Source organism: Malus domestica, chromosome 13, assembly GCF_042453785.1.
Source record: "Malus domestica chromosome 13, GDT2T_hap1".
In the NCBI taxonomy this organism is placed as follows: domain Eukaryota; kingdom Viridiplantae; phylum Streptophyta; class Magnoliopsida; order Rosales; family Rosaceae; genus Malus; species Malus domestica.
This window is the reverse complement of record NC_091673.1, coordinates 5,762,253-5,779,028: the sequence shown is the minus strand read 5'-3', so window position 1 is coordinate 5,779,028 and position 16,776 is coordinate 5,762,253. Positions and strand designations below refer to the sequence as shown.

Below are 16,776 nucleotides of genomic sequence, written 5' to 3'. Positions count from 1 at the left end.
TCCTTCGCTGTTAATCTTTTGGCAAGATACAGCAATGCACCAACACGCAGACATTGGACTGGCGTGAAAGACATCTTCCGTTACCTTAAGGGTACTACGGATTTGGGCTTATTCTATCCCTACGAATCCTCGAGTGATGTCGCACCCTATGCTCATCGGGTTGATTCTCGCCTTGTTGGTTATGCCGACGCTGGATACTTATCTGATCCGCACAAGGCGCGTTCTCAAACGGGTTATGTCTTTACCGTTGGAGGCACCGCAATATCTTGGAGGTCAACTAAACAGACCTCAGTTGCCACTTCGTCTAACCATGCTGAAATTCTCGCCTTACATGAAGCAACTCGGGAATGTTTTTGGTTGAGAGCAGTAGTGGGCCATATTCGAAGCTCCTGTGATCTTCATTCCGCCGTTAATGCCCCGACGACGATTTTTGAAGACAACGCAGCTTGCATCGAACAGCTCAAGAAGGGTTACATCAAAGGAGACAACACCAAGCATATTGCGCCGAAGTTCTTCTTTACACATCAACAACAAGAGCATCAGAAGATTGAAGTCACGCAAATCCGATCACAAGACAATCTGGCCGACCTCTTCACCAAATCACTACCGAAGGCGACGTTTCAGAAGCTTGTTCATGGAATTGGTATGCGTAAACTTTCTGAGTTGTAACTTTGCTATTTCTCTGTGGAATTATGTCAAACTCAGGGGGAGTATCTTCTAGATACTTGCTTGATCTTAATGTACTCTTTTTCCCTACGATTAGGAGCATTTTTCCCACTGGGTTTTTGCTACCTAACTAGGTTTTAACGAGGCACCCACCTTGGGCTGGTCATATCCCTGATGACGTCCTGTAGACGTTTCTTTTGACTTTGCATTTCTCACGCATTTTTCCTTAGACTATGGATTTTGTCCCTACTTGGGTTTTTGCCATAGCCTTAGGGTTTTTAGTGAGACTTACTACTTATGCAAGTTCCTACCTTATTGAGAATAAGCGTTGTTCCTTGGAATCAATGCCGACGAGTCGACTTCCTCAACTTCTGCATGATGCTGAATCTACCTTGAGTATTTACCCACTCAAGGGGGAGTGTTGTAAACATTCCTAGTTTAAGTATGATTGTGTAAATCCTAGATAAGATTTGATTCTAGTTATCCTTTCCTATTACAACTTGTATTACTTGGAGGAGAAGGAATATCTTCTCTCCCTTTACTACTATAAATAAAGGCACAATGTAGGAGGGATAACAACACACACATTCCCCTACAATTCTACAAACACACATCTCTCTCCTCTCTCTCTCTGCCGCCGGCCCTAGTCCCTCTGTCAGATAAAATAGACCACAACATAAATTTCATTTTACTAAGGATTTTCAAAAATATTATCTATAAAAACGTTTTTAGTCATTAAAAAACACTTTCCAAATAAGCCATTTAATTTGTAAATATGATTTTTAAAGGAAGACCTAAAAGATAGATTGTTCGAATCGTTAAAGTACATTGCAGAGTGAACCCTACAAAAAAATATGTGTTAAAACTGTGTGTATTCAGAACCTAACCATATATACACACATACAACTATGTTTCGACATCAAGCTTTGGAAGGGAGACAATGGCAATTAAAGTTGGCTTTTGATGGTACATGTCGTGTGGAGGGGATTGAGTAAACGATCTACAAAGCTGTATATATAGGTGTTTCGATTAAAAGAGATTGTAATGAGTCTCTGTCATTATTTATGAATAACGAAAATTCAATGGATATTAAAGACCAAAGAACGTTTGAATGAACTGTAAATCCAGACAGGTTCATTGATCATTTTACAAGTTGTAAGGCCGGTTCATAGAACCAGAAATTGTCTTCTTTCCTCTTTGATGTACAACAACTTTCGGAGCTTGTTGCTCGAAAGACTAGGCTAATTACAAAAAACAAAAAGCTTGGGGACTGGCTGTCATCAGTGTCATGGATGTGTACTGCACTTGCAATAGCAATGTCGCGCGATCGACTTTTTCCAATGTCAATGCTAACATTATCCCCCCTACTATGCATCACCATAGTCACGAACCCCATCATCATGACGTACCACCGTCGTTTACATTTTCACGTTAATTTCCTTATATTTATATATGTATGTATATAGGAAAAAAGGAACTGAGCAAGTAGCTGGTTGTAAAATGGTCACTGTGTGTGACCGGAATGTTAGGTGGCCACTTGAAGTTTTATAGACTTTTGTGAACTCGCTGCTGTGCATGCATGCCCCATATATGTAGCAGGTAGATGTATATATCTAGTTCACAGCCCTACTTTCCATGGCCCAACCCTCCCTGAAAAATTCAGCTCAATTCATCTGTCTTTTATCCAAAATAATTGAACCCTTGTTTTCTTCCTTTTAATACTTTTCTTATACGTACAGCTTAACAGTTATACAAATTTATTGTATGATCCAAAATGTCAGAAGACTTCACTCTGAAAGTAAGACTATGAGTTCCTATAACGCTTGTTACATGCATTACGTAACAAGTGTTAAAGAAGAAGATACATCCCAATGAAATCAGTATTATCAAGAATCGCCGTGTTTGGGATGAGAAAAAAAAAATCTGATGAGTTCTCTTGGTGTACCTTATTTCTTCTATGCACTTGGTAAAGGTTACAGCCTCAAAGGTACCACTGCTAGTCTGCTAGCTCTGTGTGTATGTCCAACTCTGCTGCCCCATGACATGTCCTAAAATTGTTAATTAAACACAAAGTGGGTTCAGCACTGTTTTTTTGCTTTTGATTTTTTTCTCCCTTTTATCTGCTTCGGCCTTGTATTATCTACCACTCTCAGACAAAGATTATTGGAGAGAGGGCTTTATTTTTCCTTTATTTTTTTTTTTTGTTAGAATGATTGAAGACTAAGCTAGATTTTGGATGAATAGACTCCATTGATGCTGAAATTAATTAAATAATTAGATCAAATCAAATAAAAATCAAAAGAGTTTGTTTTAGTGCCTTTGAATTCTGGTATCAGTTCCTTTCGTGGCTGTGCTTTTAGCTTTAGACTCTCAAACACAGGACCCATAATAAACTTCCCTTCGAACCTTTTGGTCCTTTTTTTTCACCCGATGATATTTTATTCTAAATTAAAAAAATGAACCTACTAGGATACTAAAGAAAGCGCACAGTATTTTAACCATTTGACTTAACAGACTTACCTACGTAAAACCATATGTTTTGGAATATTAGCTAGGTTTGTAAGAATTTTGATCATTGCTTAATTCTAAAATCTAGTGCAACTAATCATGATTTTGGGGAATATGTATCAATAAGTAAATGATTCCATAAGGACTCTCAAAATTAACAAACATGATTAACAATCTGTCTTCTTTGTGAAGTGGCTAGAACTAGGTAGTAGATTAATTATGTTACCTTGATTTATTTTAATTTATATTTGAGTTGATGGGGTCAAAGCCCCATACGCCAAAATAATGGATTCACAAGTTGCATCTTTGTCATGCAACTGACAAAACCGGCTTGTCCTTGATTACAACTCTTCTCATGTTTGATAGAAGACAATTAAATAATGAAAATTGCTAGTAGTGTTATAGTAACTAATTAGTTGTTAACTTGCTTGGTGGATATTGGATAAGAAAGATCAAAACTAGCTTCATTTGAAACGATTAGTTTTCAGTACATCATTGATATGTGAATGTTATTTTCATCAATATTACACCTCTATGTCATTCATATTCGACCAATATGTAGTCTATATTTGATTATGATTAGGTCAACAATAGAAATTTGATTTCTCATCGTTTTTTACCGATTTCAGATAAAAACTATAGAGCTAGTAGTGCTTCATTTGAAACGATTAGTTTTCAGTATATCGTTGATATGTGATGGTTATGTCATCAACATTTCACTGCTATGCCATTCATATCCAACCAATATGTCATTTATATTTGATTTTGATCAGTTCAACAACATATTTGATTTATGATCGTTTTAACTGATTTCTCAAATAAAAAACTAATAATTTGGTATATAGAAAAGAACAAAAATACTAGACTTCTAATTATGATTTATCAATATTTAGTATATGGATGATCAATCATATTCATACGTTTCAACTAAAACGTCAAACAAGTGATAATTAAAGATTGGAGAGCGATGGAAAGCTGTCACTCACCTAATCCTAATGCCAACAAGTAAACATGTTTGGAATGGAAGGTGGAACCATGACCCTCAGCCCCGGGGGAGCATCTTGCTCTATTTTTTCTATTGCCAAGTTCATGCTTGATGTTGACTTTCGTGTTGTTTGAGTAAATTATATCAATAATCCATCAACTAAAAATTCATTACTATTGTTGGTCCCTCAACTCATCAAAACGTGCAGCTATGATCCCTTAACTAAAAATTCATTACCATTGGTCCCTCAACTTTAATCCAACTGGAGAAATTGTCCTTCAACTTTAACCTAATTGGAGCAATGGTCCCTCAACTTTAACCCAATTGTAGCAATGGTCCTTCCAACATAACTCATTTCCACAAAATTCTGACGAAGTTGACGAAAATGACCATATCTACACATTTTGATGAGTTGAGGGACCCAAATTGTAGCAATAGTCATTCCAACATAACTTATTTTGGCAAAATTCTAACGAAGTTGACGAAAAGGACCATAGCTACACATTTTGATGAGTTGAGGGACCAAGCATAATGAATTTTTAGTTGAGGGTCCATTGTTCCAATTTGATTAAAGTTAAGGGACCATTGCTACAATTTACTCGTGTTGTTTCTACTAAACAGTGTTTGAAATATCATGTATATGTTCAATATTTCCATGAAAATATCTAAAAATTCAGGGAATGATATGGAAAGAGGGGGAACTTCACCTCATATCCACGATATTTCCGGAAATCAGTCAATTTCCTCGATATTTGTTATATTTTCGGGAAATATCTAGTGTTTGTAGACAATTTGCAAAAAGTTTGCAGGAAATATCAATGAGCCTATGCATTCTTTATTTTTTTAAATTTATTTCTTTATGGTATTAGCTTACTTCAATAAAGCTTGTGCTGCTTTTATGACAAATTTTTTAATGAAGTTATTTATAATTTATTCTTTCTAGTGAAATGCTTTATTTTATTACTTGTTGTTGTAAGGAAGTTTTTCTTCTCACATATCACATACTTATTGTTTACACATTGTCTAATCACTAATTCTTGATTCACACATGTGTTGTGGCTTCATATAACATTCCCTAAAAGATAATTATAAATTTCCATGTTTTTGAGCAAATTTTCAGCATTTCCATCGAAGGCAATTGATATCGATATACGATATATCCATTGATATTTTCACAAATTTGCCTATTGATATTTCCACTGATACTGATATTTTAAACACTGCTACTAAATAATGCCTTTTGATTCTCCGATGAGTCGACTTATGTTCATATCAAAAAAATAAATTTGAGAATAGAAAATATTGCCAAACAAGGTAGAGATTGCGAGGCCTGAGGGGTAGAAAATAATATTTTCCTTAACGTCTTAGACATTAACAAGCTTGCAGATGACGTTTTATCACAGTGCAGGAAAGTAATGATGCATATGTACTCTGGTGCAAATTCGATCTTTACTAATTCTCCTTCCTTCTATCAACTAACAATTTAATCTACAAACAATGTCGTTTGTCAAAAAACAAAAAAAAAACAAACCTTGAAAAAAAAGGCTCAATTGGTTGGGAACCGTATGAAAGTGCAACCAAACCCAATAAATAATTCGTTTGCTCTAAACCCAGCCCAACTGAAGACAGCCTCAAAAGAAACTCAAAAAAATTGATTTGGTTTCAAAATTCATGGCTTCGCCCGGGTTCGAACCGGAGACCTTCAGTGTGTTAGACTGACGTGATAACCAACTACACCACGAAACCTTGAGGCAATTTTTTCTCAATTTTATTTGTTAAATTATACATGTGGCTAATACCAAAGCGGTTGATGAACTAATCCATTTGCTCAGTAGCGGGAGAGCAAAGAGGAACAGGAAGAAGGGACTGAGCGGTAAAGATGATAAGCACCGGCAGGTTTCCACCTCCGTGCACTTCCAAATCCCTTCTCGCTGCCGCCCTCTCATTCCCACGACACAAATCCCGATTGGGTTTCGTCTTCCCGCACCATCTTCTTCAACTGCTTCCCTCCACACCGCCATTTTCAAAACCAGCTTCTTTCGACAAACCCACCACGCGCATCGCGGTTTTCTTGCCGTCCACGCCCGGAGAAGTAGCGGGTTGGGAGTCTCCGGTTTGGTTAGTATAAACCCTGCGGTCTCCGGAAACAAAACTAAGGACCCCATTTGTAGGGGTTTTGCTTTCGTTCATTTCAAGACGGAGAACGATGCAACTAGAACTAGGTATGTGTGGGTTTAGGGTTTATGAAATGGAATTCTAATTTGAGAATGCAACCATTGAATTGTACCCGAGTTTGAATCCCTTTAATGTAGATATAGAGTTTGAATCCCGTCATTGGGATATAGTAGTTTAGAATATCGTCTCTTTAAAAAAAGAAACATGAAGAAAGGTAGTGACTGACAAGATGCGGAAGTTTTCGGGCTATGTGGTGGATATGTGTGGTTGTGAAATACCAGATAGGGCACGGTTTTAATTATGAATGTTGAGAGTTGAGAATACTATCAAGCATATGCATATCAGCATTTACTTTTGAATCTTGGTTGTATGCATCGTGGTCTAAATTTTATTACAATGCCGGTTTTCTGTTATATATGAGTTGATTGGTTTTTCTATCATGGCAGATTCGTTGAGATGTTTTCTTCGCAGAGTGTTACATTTGGTAAAATTCAAAAGCAGATAACATGTGAGCTGGTAGATACGCCGCCGCTGAATTTGGATAAAATACAATCAACGAATAACCGTAGTGCTCTCCCACTAATTGTTTCTGGACTCAGATAATTGTTCCATGGACACATCGGAGGAGACTATCCTTGATGAATATGTGGGCTCTGATGTTGAGATTGATGGACCAGAACTGGAAGACGCCATAAAACAATCATCGGATAACCATAATGCTCGTCAACTAACTGTTTCTGAATTGGAAGAAGATCAGAAAGCTGCTTCTGACTTGGATGATTCTTCCCTGGACACATGGGAGGAGAGCACAGTTGATGAAAGGGAAAGTAGAAAGCTCCCCTAAGAAGAAGAAGCAGCTTACTGGCGGATCCTCCAAGAGGTAATCAGCTTCAGCTGCATGTTTACTGAAAATTTTCAGTCTGGTTTGTCTTTTAAGGACAAAATTAGTAAATTACATCAAGATTGTTTCTTGTGCTGTAGGTTAAAGGCGGAGGAGAAGGCTGTGCTCGCTGACGCGTTCGCAAAATATGGGTCCAAAGAAGCTGCTTTGGCTTCGGAGGGAGATAGCTAACCAGTAACCGAAGTTGACTCCAGGAAATCAAACGGTGAAGATTGTTTAAAAAGTCGGACTATTTAATAGATTGAACTAGACAAAACCCAAATTACTGAGGCAGGAATCAATACTACATAAATTTTTGAGGATCATTCAAGTGGTGAGGTGGGTGGGTAGGTGGACAAATGGTTTAAAATTAAGCGAGTTTTCTTCCATTATAACCAAAAGAAAGAATGTATGTACAACATTTTGGTTTATACATTAAAAACGAAAAAGGCAAAAAATTTCTGTGCAGGATGTTCCTACGCTTCATCATTTTTGTTGATAATGACAAATCCAAACCCAAACCCAAATATTAAAATTAGGTTAGGATTGTGTTTACCATCCAACTTGTCCAACCCGTCGAGTTGCACTCAAATTGAACCAAACAAATTTTTTTATTTATAGAAGCAATTTTTTTAAGAGTTTTAACGAAAAGATTATGGTACTGTTCACTTTAACGAAAAATCATATTTTTACATAAAAAAATCAAACATATACTATTCAATTTACTCTTTATTTTATCTTTATCGTTAAAACTCAAAGTTTTCAAATCATTTTAATTAGTTTTTTTTTTAACACAATATATTCACACAAAAAAAGAAGAGAATAAATTAGTTTTAAACAATTATTCTTATTCATCATCACAGTTGAGTGGGAATACAAACTTTGAACGACAGTCGGGGCCGCCGCTAAAAGCCCTAAAAACCCAGAGCCAAAGATGACGGCGGCAAGGCTGATCAGATTGCTGCCGAAACTTAGAAAAGCAAGAGCTTCACTTTCTTCTCCATCTCCTTCGTTAAAATATCTATTTTCTTCCAACTCACCGTCTCCCCGCGACGTCGTTTCGAGCACTGCCGCCAACGTCGCTGATCTGGGCGAAGATGAAGATGATGACGTGCCCGTCTACTCTAACCCGACTGCTTCCGCGGCGGCGAAGATCGTGCAACCCACTCTCCTTCAGCCAGGCGTCGTGGTATACGATGGGGTCTGCCATCTCTGCCATGGAGGTATTTCAGAAACCCCATTTCCCCTTTCTCTTTTCTTGTGCGTTTTGAGGGATATGAATTTCTAGGGTTTTCAATTTGATAGGAAATGGGAAATTGGGGTTTGGTCTGAAATGTTGTTGAAAACAGGGGTGAAGTTTGTGATCAAAGCGGACAAGTACAGGAAGATCAAATTCTGTTGCGTTCAATCGGAGAGTGCTGAGCCTTACCTGAGATTATGTGGTCTGGATCGGGAGGACGTTCTTCGTCGATTCTTGTTTGTCGAAGGCCCCGGGCTTTACCACCAAGGCTCTACTGGTTAGAATCTTTCAGCTTTCTTGAACTTTGTAATTGTGCTTTAGAATTCATATGATCGCATTGCGTATTACAAATAGTTAGCAATTTTCCATTTTGGTTCTGGGTTTGAAAAATTAGTTCATTGTTCCGTTTACCAACTCGGAGTTTATGAAGTAACAAACTAGAATTGGGTAATGCAAAGTGATATGAAGCAAATAAGGCTTGGTTTTCTTTTTTGTTTATACGCACAAGTGATATTCGTGGAGGGGGATTTGAACAGAAGACCTCGAGTGCAGGGGTATGCGCTCCTAACTAATTGAGCTACAAACCCTTTTGCAAATGCTTGGTTTTCTTAATATGGTGCAGTGAGGAATAATGCCAAGTGATTATGAAGTATCTTCATAAACAACCCGTACTAGACATCCATATTCTTTGAGTGTTGTTTCTGGATTGTACATGGGGAATCCATTAGATTGGTTTTTTAAGCAACTCTGTTTTAATGCTGTGTCATAATTTGTCGACGCTGTTTGGTAAATAAACTTGATTAAGGAAATTATGATGAAAGAATGTATATCATATGAGAAGATAGACACAAGATTGGAAACATGCTGCCTAAGGCCAGTTAAGTAACTTAGGTTTGTACTATTGAATTTACAGTTTATAAACTTTGGATTGTACGGAGTTCCTTTGGCTCGGACCAGTGTATGGATCATGGGTTATCTATTTGGTAGATTTATTCTGTACAGCTATGTTTAAAACAGAATGAACAATTTCTCTTCCCAGATATTAGGAGTTAGCTAGAAAACTTTGGTTTCTCGCTATTCTTCTATAAACACATATGTGATGTTAAACTGTCCATCTTGTATGTTATTCTTTTCCTTTTTGTATTAGTAACAGAAAATCCAGTCGTGTCGGAACCTTGCCATAGTCCATCTTTTCAAATCCAAGGATCTATTAATAGCATTAAGACTCCCTTGGGATGGTGTCTTTAATCTTCTAGGAATTCTTCTGTTTTTTTTTCTGATAGTAAATAGTAGCAACAAACTTATTGGATTTTCGAACTTTGTTGATCGAGAATACTAGTTCTATGTCTCCACAGAATACTAGTTCTAAGCCTTGTTGATTTAGACGAATTTTCTGCTCTCAGCTTTCAAGGAACAAGACTTTAAACATGGGAAGATTTTATGCATACATATTATACATTTACGTGAATGTCAATCATGTCAATTGCAATTGCTTTTCCTGTTGGCCTGCATCTCATATTTTCCCCCTGTAATTAGCTTCTTAAAATATAGTCTTAAGTTTTCAGTTTATGTATACAATTGAATTCCAAAATTTCATTTGATATGATTCTGCAGCTGCACTGAAAGTTTTGTCGTACTTGCCTCTCCCTTACTCTGCTTTGAGTGCTTTCATGGTGATCCCGACTCCTCTGAGAGAGATGGTTTATGATTATGTTGCCAAGCGGCGCTACGACATCTTTGGCAAGTCTGAAGATTGCTTAGTTTTGCGAGAAAAAGAGTTGTTAGAGCGTTTCATTGATAGGGAAGAGATTATGGATCGATCTCCACCGGATTTGTAATTAGTTTCCCCAGAGCTAACCATAATCCACGTATGTTTTGCTTACGAAATGTTGCATCGGTAAAAGCATTGGTCCTTGTCTATTCGGCATCATCAACAGTTACTGCTGTTCGGGGCATCTCAAGAAGAAAGATAGGCAGCTGCGAGGGCGCGGATATTCTCCGGTTATAGCCTCGTATCTTTCCACATTGCACTTGTCACATTTTACTATCAAATATTAGACTTTAATTTGTAGGGCACTTCAATATAGAAATACCCTTAAAAAATAGGCGTATGCTATTATTGGCGGTGCGCACACGGTATTCTTTAGTAAAAGGCGAAAGAATAGTTCGCTTTGTGCTCACCGCACAGCTCCATGAGTAAACAGTTGGCTGGAGAAGCACTATGTAGTGGCTCTCCAGTGGTTTGTGCGCTTCTTCTAACCGATGTGGGACATCGTGGCAAATTATTCCTCAACACTTATACTCTGTCTACTTCTATGTTCACCGAAATCACATAGGCAGTTTGAGACATTTATTAATATTTTGATGGTTTTCGAAAGGGGAATTGTTATTAGCAGTCCTAAAATCTCATTTGGCACTCCTTACAAGTGTAAATTTCTTTCTAAATATAGAAAGTTTGGAGTGCAAAATGAGAATTTTGGAGTGCCAATAACGATTTCCTTCTAAACGAACTTGTTTATTTCACAAATATACATCCATTAAGTGTCTTTTAAGCTTAACAACTGTCTATTTAGACCCTTAACCGTGAGTTCGTCCAAGAGAAAGAACGAACTATCAGTCTTCCATTAGTTGACAAAGATAAACATGATTGTATACAACCGGTGATTAAAAAAATTTACTTGCATGCAACTCCTTGCACGACATTAAGTGAGAGCGGCTCAAGAATCAACCGAAAGCCAGGCCTCTGTTGCTATGTTGAGTTTGCCCAAGATAGGCCGAAGTTTCACCATAAGAACACAGAAGATGTCCCACCTGACTAAGATGTAAAACTACACCCATGCTCACAGAGCAAAATAAATCAGCGAGTGAATTCATTTGCGGAGAACGATGATTTCGATTAAACTGGATTAAGCCTTGTACTTAGGAAAAATCATTCGAAACAAAAAGCTAAAACTAACTCGAAAATTTCAACAACGAATAACAAGTAGAAGATGATCATGGGATCATAAGGCAGAAGGGAAAGCTCTTCATTGATAGACCTCAGGAATACATTTTCACAGCATGATGTTACAACAAAAGCAAACTAACACACGTTCAAATTTCCCTTGCCATCAAGTTTTACAAGCACAACAGATATCGAAACTGCTTGACCAACTCTATAACCTAACCTTCAACTAGCAAACTTCAACGAAGCAAGCTCGCATAACATGAGCTTGAGCTTCCTGTTAATTTTCATCACCGCCAGTCCATGCGTTCCAGTCCTTGTCGACATGATTTTGTGCCCATTTGATTGCCGCACGAGCTGCTTGGGGGCCTCCAGGTAATCCCCGTTCATTTAGGGTATCGGCCATGTCAATGAACGGAACTACCAGGAGTGTCCCCGGACCACCATACTCGGTGTGCAAGAAAGTACTGAATATCTGTTCAAAGAACGATTCATCATAGGGAAAAACAGTGTAGTGCCCTTGTATTCTACGAATCAACAAGATTCTTCCCTAGATATGATATCGAAAACAAAGTATATAAGTCCATATACAACAGAGGTGGCTTCGAAAATCAAAGCTCCTTAACGACAATAGTTCAGGGCAAGAACATTTCTATAAGCAACCTAAGAACTCGGTCACAAAGTGGTTCTGTTATCCACAAACTGTAACGTGCAAATCCTGCATTTTGCTTTGGATGAACTTTTCTTAAACCCACCTAGCAGCTATGCAACTGCAAAAAGGTGCTTGGGGGGCGGGGATTTGGTCCGTTGTTGCGCATTTCAATAAGTTCATCAAACAGCGGCCAGAACATTAGTCTAATTTAATTGAAATAGTCCAGTCCGGGCCGAGCCACCCAACGAGGCAATGATGTAATGTACATATATTAAGCAAATTAAACAGCCTAAAAAGAAAATTAAGGCAAGTTTAAATCCAAAAGTGGTTTATGTACCTCAGTGCAGATCCCTACGATTTCTTCAACCGAGTCTTCATACGTTTCTTTCTTGGAGAGCTTATTCAAGAGATGGGTCCTCAACTTTTCTGTCTCCTGCACCCGAAAAATCGACAAATCGAATAAAAAATCAAATCTTTTGGGAAAACTAACGAGTAAAATTACACAGAAACTTACGGAATCAGCGAACTCGGGAATTGGGTCGGGAAATTTGTATTCCCCCGCTGCTCTGCATATCTGCTGCTTTCTTAAAGACAAAAATGGCGAAGTAGAAGAAAAGTGTATGCTACTGGTTGTTAAAACCCGAACCCTTGGAATCGAAGACGTCGACGAAGAAGGAGAGAGGAAGGAGGAGGAAGGGTGGAGCTTTGGAGGAGGCAGTGATAGAAGCGGAGTTACAGTAGCCCAGCTCATTTCTTTCCCCCTCCTCTTATCTAAAACCTCCTCTAAATCCTGGTGTCGTATACACTCGTGGAATTGTGGGATTTCGATTTCTCCTGAGGGCCTTTGACTGTTCGGAATTTACAGTTGAGCCCCATGACTGAAGGGGTCAGTGTGAGAGAAAGACATCATAAGACATGTGCTCTTGCGTCATTAATTTATCACGTGTCAATCATTTACTTTAATATATAGTATAAGTGACAAACATTACCAAAAGTTGACGTTACTAAGACTAAACTTTTGATAGGTGGCAATCAAGTGAAACTACACTACGTTGAGACGTTCTATGTCAATAAAAGAAAAACACATGAATAAAAACATGCATATGTACTTTTATTGGAAAAGAATATCAGCCTTGGAGGGACGAAAGCCATTATATTTTTTGTTTTTGTTTTTGAATAGGGAAACCATGATTTTCGTGTTACAAATTCATTCACTTGAGTAATGTTCTAAACTACTCGCCTGATTAGCAAATGATCCAACGGACCAAAATGCGTCAGTCACGAAACACGCCTGCTTGTTGCTGTCACCGTATACGCTCTTAAACTTCTCCCTCCATCTCCAAACCAATCTTCACACAGCAACAAGGGTTTATCTCCATATTCCATAAACCCTAATCCCCAAAACCCATCGCTCCGCCACAATAATGCTTCCGTTCTGTAAACTCTCCGCATCTCCGCCCAGATTACTGTCCCAATTCCGGCACTCCTTCTCTCTTCTCTCCAATTCTTCGTCTTCGTTTCGGATCAGCTTGCTCTGGCTCAGCCACCCTCGCCGTTTCGGAACTGCCACCACCGCCGCGTACCGGAAGGACGGCGGAGATACGTTTTTCACTGAAGAAAGCGTTTCGTGGACGTCCCTCGGCGTATCCGATAAGGTTTCTCAAGCTCTTTACAATGCCGGCCTTGGCCAACCGTCTCTGGTTCAGGTGACAAGTTCAGTCCTACCCATAATTTATTCTTTCATTTCTCAATTTTCTCCATTTGGGCAGTGAAAACTTGAACTGGGTTTTAGATTAGTGATCCCAATTTGTGAAATCGCTTCGAAATTTGAATTTTTATTGATACATTTTTTTTGTATTGGGATTTTAGGCTGCTAGCATACCATCTATACTTTCAGGGAAGGATGTTGTTGTGGCAGCTGAAACTGGTAGTGGGAAAACGCACAGCTTCCTTGTCCCTTTAATTGATAAGCTGTGTAATGCCAATGAGCACGATGAGTCTGCGAATGTTGCTTCTTCTGATCAAGGAGTGTCCCAACCCCGAAAGATTTCTCTTGTTCTTTGTCCAAATGTGACACTTGCAGACCAAGTGGTTCGGATGGCCAACGGTCTTTGTGGCGAAAATGGCGAACCACTTCTAAGTGTTGTATCTCTTTGTGGGAGACAGGTATCGATGTTATTGTTATTCGGTTTTGGATATAGAATGATGCACTTGTATGGTGTTACTTGTATTACTAGATGGATGTGGTTCACCTTCTCTTTCCCTGTGCCTATCAAATGTTTGTGATACAGTTCTCTCACAAAAAAATAAACTTTGATTGCAGGGATGGCCAGTTAATGAACCTGATATTATTGTTTCGACACCAGCTGCTCTTCTGAATAATATTGACCCAAAAAATTTCCGCCGTACGGATTTTATAAGGAGTGTAAAATATGTGGTATGTTTATTTCTCCATTCAAAATCACATATCTATAATTGCATGCATATAGAAAAAGGAATCACATGATTTATGGCCAATTTGGCATTGGCAGGTATTTGATGAAGCGGATATGCTTCTCTCTGGGGGCTACCAGAATAAGGTTATCCGTCTCATACACATGCTCCGGTTTGATGAAAAGCTATTGTCACGGTCAAGTGAAGAGAATCCATCAGAACCCACTTCATCACATTTCAGTTCAGAAGATGAAGACGATCTTCAGACTGAAGACATATTTGAAGAAGAGGGAGATTCTGAGAAAGATGGTGACGTACATGAGGAGGTTGAGGCTGGGCACGTAAAAAGTTTAGACTGGAGGAGAGTGAGAAAAGTTTATAAGCGCAGTAAACAGTACATTTTTGTTGCAGCTACTCTTCCAGCGAATGGAAAGAGAACTGCCGGGGCAGTGTTGAAGAAGATGTTTCCAGAGGCCGATTGGGTTAGTGGAAACTACCTCCATTGCCACAACCCCAGGTGGGATACCTTTTTTTTATCTACCAGTTACCGTTTATATTCTCCTTTGCTCCCTAGATAACTGCTGTAGTGGTGCTATATTGTGCACATTTTGCTGCATGTATGGGGATTTGTTTGGAGTCAATTCTGTTAATAGTAGATGTTTTAACATTGATGTGTTTGTAAGTGTTGTTAATTTGTTGCTTCTGTTATATTTCAGATTGAAGCAAAGGTGGATTGAAGTTACTTTTGATACTCAGGTGGATGAACTTGTAAAGGCTGTGAAACATGGAATTGAGACGAGATCCGCTTCTGGTCAGTGCCGAACTATGGTGTTTGCAAATACTGTTGAGGCTGTGGAATCGGTGGCAAAGATATTGATGAGAGCTGGGATTGAATGTTACCAATACCATAAAGATTGCTCCTTGGAAGACCGTGCAAAGACATTGGTTGATTTCCAAGAGAAAGGTGGCATTCTCGTGTGCACTGATTCTGCCGCACGTGGTGTTGACATTCCAAATGTATCACATGTTATCCAGGTGTGTCTGAGGTTTTTTTATTGTTTCAAGTATTCATCGGGTATTTATTAGTATGAACAGCGCTAACTCTTGGCATCAATTACTCATTTCAGGCAGATTTTGCTACTTCTGCTGTGGACTTTATACACAGGGTTGGTCGCACAGCCAGAGCTGGTCAATATGGACTTGTGACTAGCATGTATACAGAATCTAACCGTGACCTGGTTGCTGCAGTTCGTAGAGCAGGAGAACTTGATCTGCCTGTGGTAAGTATAAAAACATACAATTCGAAACAAGATATTCTTAATTATGATTCAACTGTTTTGCTTCCACCTAATCCTCAGTTTTAGACAATGGATTGCATATTGCTGTGTTTTTACTGCTCTGATTGACGATGGAGTCTTTTTGGTGCATCTTGGTAATTATTAGTTTGCTTTCTTATTATAGGAGACGGCATTTAGCAGGAAAAGAAGCTTTCGAAATAAGCTTAAGAAAAAAGGTAAAAGTTCAGATCTTCAACTGTCCAAAACTCAGGAATACAAAGTTGAGATAGAAATCAAGTGTACATGCTGAAAAGACTCTAGTGCGGTAGAAGTTCATTAGAATTTTGGTTAACTTATTCGATGAACTGTTATGGTTGGAAACAGATTGGTTATGATATATGGGGCCTGATTCTATCATTTTTGTTCTTATAGCTGCTTTGCAAAGAATCAAGGATTCATCATCGAATGAGGAGAGCGTTCTAGCATAAGACTGGGTAGGTTAGTAGGATAGAACTTTGCATCTTGAATAATTTCGTTATGATTTGAGTACGTATCGGTTATGATATACGGGACGGTACTGATTATGATGTTTATACTTTTAGCAGGTATGCCGAAAAATCACTCTCACAGATGTTGATGAGGATGTTGTAGCATAAGAAAGCTAGGTTGTGAGGAAACTGATGTAAAAAGAAGCACACTCGATTCATATTTATAGATATTTAACGTTTTACGACTATGCCATGGTGCTTCTGTAAGATTAATTGACAACATCTCTCTCTCTCTCTCTCTCTCTCTCTCTCTCCTGTGGTGATCGATAAGAAATAAAATAAGCTCGTAAGAGCCTTAATCTAGTTCATAAACTCCTTTTCTTTTGCCGAGTAGATGATATCACCGGGCAGCTTACTGCGTTCCGATTCTCTTGCCACCCACAGGAAATGCGCTCCACTTTCTCAGTCCCAATGCCAACTACTCCATCTGCTTCGGAGTCAAAGAAACCATGCTTCCGAAGGAAACAT

The 16,776-nt window shown here is 38.6% G+C and overlaps 3 protein-coding genes and 2 non-coding genes across 8 annotated transcripts; 2 read left to right on the top strand and 3 right to left on the bottom strand.

Annotated features, from left to right (window-relative positions):
• Positions 1-5,831: 5,831 nt before the first annotated feature.
• Positions 5,832-5,905, bottom strand: TRNAV-AAC (transfer RNA valine (anticodon AAC)). The gene has a single exon. It is a non-coding gene; the product is annotated as a tRNA-Val (tRNA).
• Positions 5,906-8,057: 2,152 nt separating this feature from the next.
• LOC103451911 (uncharacterized) lies at positions 8,058-10,803 on the top strand. The gene is made up of 3 exons (XM_008391352.4): positions 8,058-8,437; positions 8,564-8,731; positions 10,069-10,803. The coding sequence occupies exons 1-3, from the start codon at positions 8,149-8,151 to the stop codon at positions 10,290-10,292; spliced, it is 681 nt and encodes a 226-aa protein (XP_008389574.1). The 5' UTR covers positions 8,058-8,148; the 3' UTR covers positions 10,293-10,803.
• LOC114820773 (U5 spliceosomal RNA) lies at positions 10,527-10,645 on the bottom strand. The gene has a single exon (XR_003768251.1). It is a non-coding gene; the product is annotated as a U5 spliceosomal RNA (small nuclear RNA).
• Positions 10,804-11,459: 656 nt separating the features above from the next.
• Positions 11,460-12,907, bottom strand: LOC103451912 (protein PLASTID REDOX INSENSITIVE 2, chloroplastic). Its single transcript, XM_008391353.4, has 3 exons — positions 12,565-12,907; positions 12,388-12,483; positions 11,460-11,873 (listed from the first exon to the last, which is right to left on the bottom strand). The coding sequence occupies exons 1-3, from the start codon at positions 12,799-12,801 to the stop codon at positions 11,679-11,681; spliced, it is 528 nt and encodes a 175-aa protein (XP_008389575.1). The 5' UTR covers positions 12,802-12,907; the 3' UTR covers positions 11,460-11,678.
• Positions 12,908-13,250: 343 nt separating this feature from the next.
• LOC103451913 (DEAD-box ATP-dependent RNA helicase 22) lies at positions 13,251-16,530 on the top strand. 4 transcript variants are annotated; one of them, XM_008391357.4, is made up of 9 exons: positions 13,251-13,756; positions 13,920-14,216; positions 14,374-14,487; positions 14,582-15,000; positions 15,200-15,518; positions 15,611-15,763; positions 15,945-15,996; positions 16,193-16,254; positions 16,366-16,530. In XM_008391357.4, the coding sequence occupies exons 1-8, from the start codon at positions 13,475-13,477 to the stop codon at positions 16,246-16,248; spliced, it is 1,692 nt and encodes a 563-aa protein (XP_008389579.2). In that variant the 5' UTR covers positions 13,251-13,474; the 3' UTR covers positions 16,249-16,254; positions 16,366-16,530. The 4 variants fall into 4 exon arrangements, with proteins under 4 accessions (XP_008389579.2, XP_008389577.2, XP_008389580.2 ...); XM_008391355.4 differs by having other exon boundaries at positions 16,363-16,530; XM_008391358.4 differs by having other exon boundaries at positions 16,193-16,258.
• Positions 16,531-16,776: the final 246 nt, after the last annotated feature.

Bases quoted from the DNA above. Each gene is read 5' to 3' on its own strand.
- LOC103451911 (XM_008391352.4), top strand. From the start codon at position 8,149: ATGACGGCGGCAAGGCTGATCAGATTGCTGCCGAAACTTAGAAAAGCA. The intron at 8,438-8,563 runs GTATTTCAGAAA...TGTTGAAAACAG, and splicing joins CTGCCATCTCTGCCATGGAG to GGGTGAAGTTTGTGATCAAA. The intron at 8,732-10,068 runs GTTAGAATCTTT...ATGATTCTGCAG, and splicing joins TTACCACCAAGGCTCTACTG to CTGCACTGAAAGTTTTGTCG.
- LOC103451913 (XM_008391357.4), top strand. From the start codon at position 13,475: ATGCTTCCGTTCTGTAAACTCTCCGCATCTCCGCCCAGATTACTGTCC. The intron at 15,519-15,610 runs GTGTGTCTGAGG...TACTCATTTCAG, and splicing joins ATGTATCACATGTTATCCAG to GCAGATTTTGCTACTTCTGC. The intron at 15,764-15,944 runs GTAAGTATAAAA...TTCTTATTATAG, and splicing joins GAGAACTTGATCTGCCTGTG to GAGACGGCATTTAGCAGGAA.
- LOC103451912 (XM_008391353.4), bottom strand. From the start codon at position 12,801: ATGAGCTGGGCTACTGTAACTCCGCTTCTATCACTGCCTCCTCCAAAG. The intron at 12,484-12,564 runs GTAAGTTTCTGT...TTTCGGGTGCAG, and splicing joins TTCCCGAGTTCGCTGATTCC to GAGACAGAAAAGTTGAGGAC. The intron at 11,874-12,387 runs GTACATAAACCA...TTCTTTGAACAG, and splicing joins TCGTAGGGATCTGCACTGAG to ATATTCAGTACTTTCTTGCA.